We start from the raw sequence: 3,535 nt of genomic DNA, 5'->3' as shown, positions 1-3,535 counted from the left end.
TGGCTTCTGTCGCAAAGAGAGCTGCATGCCACCGAAGGCGCTGTCTAGGTTCGCCGAGCGCGGCGCAGGTTGAGGGACACCGTCACCGACGAGCGCGTTGGGAGTGTGTGGCCCCATGCGTCAAACCCGAGACCTAGCGCGGGTGGGTTGGAGGGGGGCTCGCTGCAGGGAAGGGCTGTGTAAGAAGCCCATCCCCGTAGTCCGCCCCATTCCTCCCCATCGGGCCGCATGAGCGGCCACGCCTCGCAGATTCGTTTCCGCGCCTGGGTCAGGCCGGCGCGGGGCATCCCCCGGGTCGCTCGACCAGCGATCCGAAGAGTGGCCGCTATGCGAAGGAAAGAGTGGGGCCCTCGACGCCTCAGTCCGGCCCTCCGAGGGGGGAAGGGAATGCGGGGTCCCCTCGGGCGCCTCAGTTCGGCCCTCCCGAGGGGGGGAGGGGAGCAAGGGGGTGGGGGGGTCGGGGCGGTGGGGAGGGGTCTCGGATTTCATGGGTCTAATACTTGCCCTTTCGGGGAGGGGCCTCAGGAAAGGCGAGTCCAGCTCAACCCTACGTCTTCCCCTCCTCCCTCGAGGCAGCGAGTAGGCCGCGAGAGGAGGTCTCGAGCGCCTGTATGAAGGTATGTGAGATGGTGATGGGAATGGGTGGTCGGGCGGGCGGGCGGGCGGGCAAGCGGGGAGAGGCGGGCGGGCGGGGCGGAGCGGGCGGGCGGGGTGATCGGGGGAATCGTGTCCACAATCGGCAGCGGCGGAGCAGCAGCAGCAGCAGCAGCTGTTGTAGCAGCAGACAGCAGCCTGCCGCAGATTCCTGCCGTTGTCTGCGCCGCGATCCGCCGCCGCGCCGCCGCGCCGCCGCCGCCTGCGCTCGCCGCCGCCTCGTAGACGACTCCTCTCGCGCTCGGAGAGCCGCGCAGCGGGCCGCGAGGTTGTGGTCAGAGAGCAGCAAAGTGGCGGTCATGAAATCATCAAAATTTGAGGTTGCTCGAGAGAGCCTGGAAACGGTCCCGAGCCGTAGCCCCGGTGTCGGCGCACCGCCTCTCGGCCGCGACGGGCCGGCTCCGCCGCTCAGTCGAGCAGCAGGGGCTCTGGCACAGTTTTGTCGACAAACTGGTCGAGCCAAAAATTGGCGAGGAAGCGGCACCGGCGGCACGCCGGGACGAATCCAGACTGATCACATTGTTCGGCACCGCGGCGGCGAGCCGCCGCGAGCCCACAGGAGAGCTGGGCGCCGCGGCACCAGACCGCGCCGCCAGCGAGGCGAGAGCTGCAGCCGACCGGCCGTGACATGGCAGTTGCAACGGCGCTTGAGCTGAGAGGTTTGGGGATTCGCTCCGTGTTGTGTGTGTGTGTGCCATGCGTGACCTAGTAGTGTCCCCAGCTATGGGCGTGTCCACGTTGGAGCCAGGTGTGGTGTGGGCGCGAGAATAGCTCCGCCGTTCATGGAGGCAACCGATGCGAGTCGACTGGTGTGTGTCGTCGTGGTTTCGTATCAAGAATACTCACTCGCTCGATTCGCTCCGAGCGACGGTCCAACGAGAATCAAAAACAAAATCAGGCAATGAAGAGACCGGTAGCCACCAGCATGTCGGTGCGTCTTTCTCATGCTCCCGCGCCCCCCCAGCGCCCCCCGCGCCCGAACTATGCACGGGCCCGGCTCGCCCGCTTGGGGATCCACCCGGCACATCCCCGCCCCCCACCTGCCGGCTTACCTGCCGTCAGTTCACGCGCCTTCAGCCTTGCCTCACAGCCGACCTTCTGGTCGCACGCGGGTTCTTAAGGGTCGCACATGCCCGCCATGACGTCTTCCAACCGGCCGAACGCAGGCGGAGGAGGGCATTGAGGAGGCGGTGGCGGCGGAGGGAGGGGCTGCGGCTCCGCGGCTACAAAGGCGTACGCGAGATCAACAAGGCCTCGAGCGGGGGCGGGCCTGCGAGCTCCTCGTCGCACCCACTGCCGTCCTGATGTGTTCCAGTCACTTGGCCCGTCTGACCTTCCTAGGCGGGGCGGTGGGCGTGGGCGCGCGGCGGGCGGGGTGCGGTGTGTGGGTGTGTGGGGGGGGGGGGGGGTGCGCGCGCAGCGCGGTGCGGTGTGCGCGCGTGTTTGTGTGACTGGCGACAAGATAATTTCTCTTTTTCTTCTTCTTCAAAGAAAAGAAAAAGACGTGCGAGTACGTGAGCCCCGTGCCTCCCTCACTCATTTTTTGAGCCATGCGTCGGCCTCGCGTTTAACATTGAAGGCTAGCTCAACACAAAAGTAATCCGGGCTACGTCGCCGACCGCGCACTCTACGCCCGGGAGGTCGAGGTGGCCACTCTGCGCCGCTCCGGGGCGGCGCTGATGGCGGAGCAGTCGAGGCCGTTTACCTCCCTGCTGTATTCAACGAATCGATCGAGCACGTCGCTCCACGCCGAGGCATTAGCGCATTACTCTTTCCATCGCACGTCTCTAGTGCTCTGTCCGCTTGCGCTGCCTCCGGCCCTTACGGTGATTTCTTTTTTCGCTCGCGGAGTCATCGCAGGGAGTCATCGCAGCTTTATACGTATGCTCATCAAGACGCTCGCCGACGAGAAATACGAGGTCGATGTGGCCGAGACGGCGACGGTCGCCGAGGTCAAGGCCAAACTCCAGGCCATGGATATCGGGGCGCCCGCAGACCGCTCCAAAATCATCTTTCGTGGCCGCGTGCTCGCAGACAGCGCCGAACTCTCCTCGCTCGGCATCGCCCCAGGCGACTTTATGGTGCTCATGAAGCCCAAGCCTGCGCCTGCCGCATCCGCCGCGGCGCCGGTCGCTGCGCCGACGCCACCTCCAGCGCCGGCGCCGGCACCGGAACCGGAGCCCGCTCCGGCGCCACCGCCCGCAGCGCCGCCTGGAGTCGACGCTGCTGTGGTGGACTCACTCGTTGAGATGGGATTCCCGCGCGATGCCGTCGTGGTCGCTCTGACCGCAGCCTTCGGGAATGCCGATCGCGCGGCTCAGTACCTCTTCGACCCCTCCTCGATGCCGGCAGAGAGCGCTCCGCCCGCTGCGCCACCTCCGGAGGCGACTCCGCTGGCCGCGCCGCCGGCGGCCGCGCCGCCGACTGCCGCGCCCGCGGCCCCGGCGGCCACTCCCGCCTTCACCGCGGACAACATCCTAGCTGCGATCGGCGGAGCGGCGCCCGCCGCGCCGCCTCCGCTGACGCCGCTGCAGCGCATGCTGTCGGAGCCACGACTAATGCAGTGTGTGACGCTGGCGCGGCAGGACCCGAGCCAGCTGGGCCCGCTGCTGCAGCAGCTGAGCACCGAGGCACCCGCCCTCCTCACCCTCGTGCAGGCCCACCAGGTGCTCGCCCTCGCCGCACCGCCAAGCCCGTCTAGCGCACACACCCCGTCCGTCGGCGGTCACTTGGAGCGTGGGCCACTCCGAGCATCGCGCGAGTAGCGCTCACTGGTCGCCACAGCACTCGCGCGCGGCCTTGGCTCTAGCCACGGCTCACCGGCTCACCGGCTCACCGGCTCACCGGCTCACCGGCTCACCGGCTCACGGCTCACGCCCCC

At 67.8% G+C, this 3,535-nt stretch overlaps 2 protein-coding genes across 2 annotated transcripts in view; one reads left to right on the top strand and one right to left on the bottom strand.

Moving 5' to 3' along the window:
• Positions 1–749: 749 nt before the first annotated feature.
• EMIHUDRAFT_372110 (hypothetical protein) lies at positions 750–1,476 on the bottom strand. Its single transcript, XM_005759997.1, has one exon. It carries the CDS (start codon positions 1,282–1,284, stop codon positions 1,063–1,065), a length of 222 nt encoding a protein of 73 aa, XP_005760054.1. The 5' UTR covers positions 1,285–1,476; the 3' UTR covers positions 750–1,062.
• Positions 1,477–2,537: 1,061 nt separating this feature from the next.
• Positions 2,538–3,535, top strand: part of EMIHUDRAFT_471129 (hypothetical protein) — a gene marked incomplete at its 5' end in the record, with an annotated part of 2,496 nt that continues 1,498 nt past the window's right edge. The window contains one exon of the mRNA XM_005759996.1: positions 2,538–3,321. Within this exon, the coding sequence (XP_005760053.1) occupies positions 2,538–3,321 (784 nt within the window). The remainder of the gene's footprint in view (positions 3,322–3,535) is intronic.

Source organism: Emiliania huxleyi (assembly GCF_000372725.1).
Source record: "Emiliania huxleyi CCMP1516 unplaced genomic scaffold EMIHUscaffold_780, whole genome shotgun sequence".
Taxonomy (NCBI): Eukaryota; Haptophyta; order Isochrysidales; family Noelaerhabdaceae; genus Emiliania; species Emiliania huxleyi.
The sequence above is the reverse complement of the archived record's forward strand: the minus strand, read 5'-3'. Positions and strand labels throughout refer to the sequence as shown.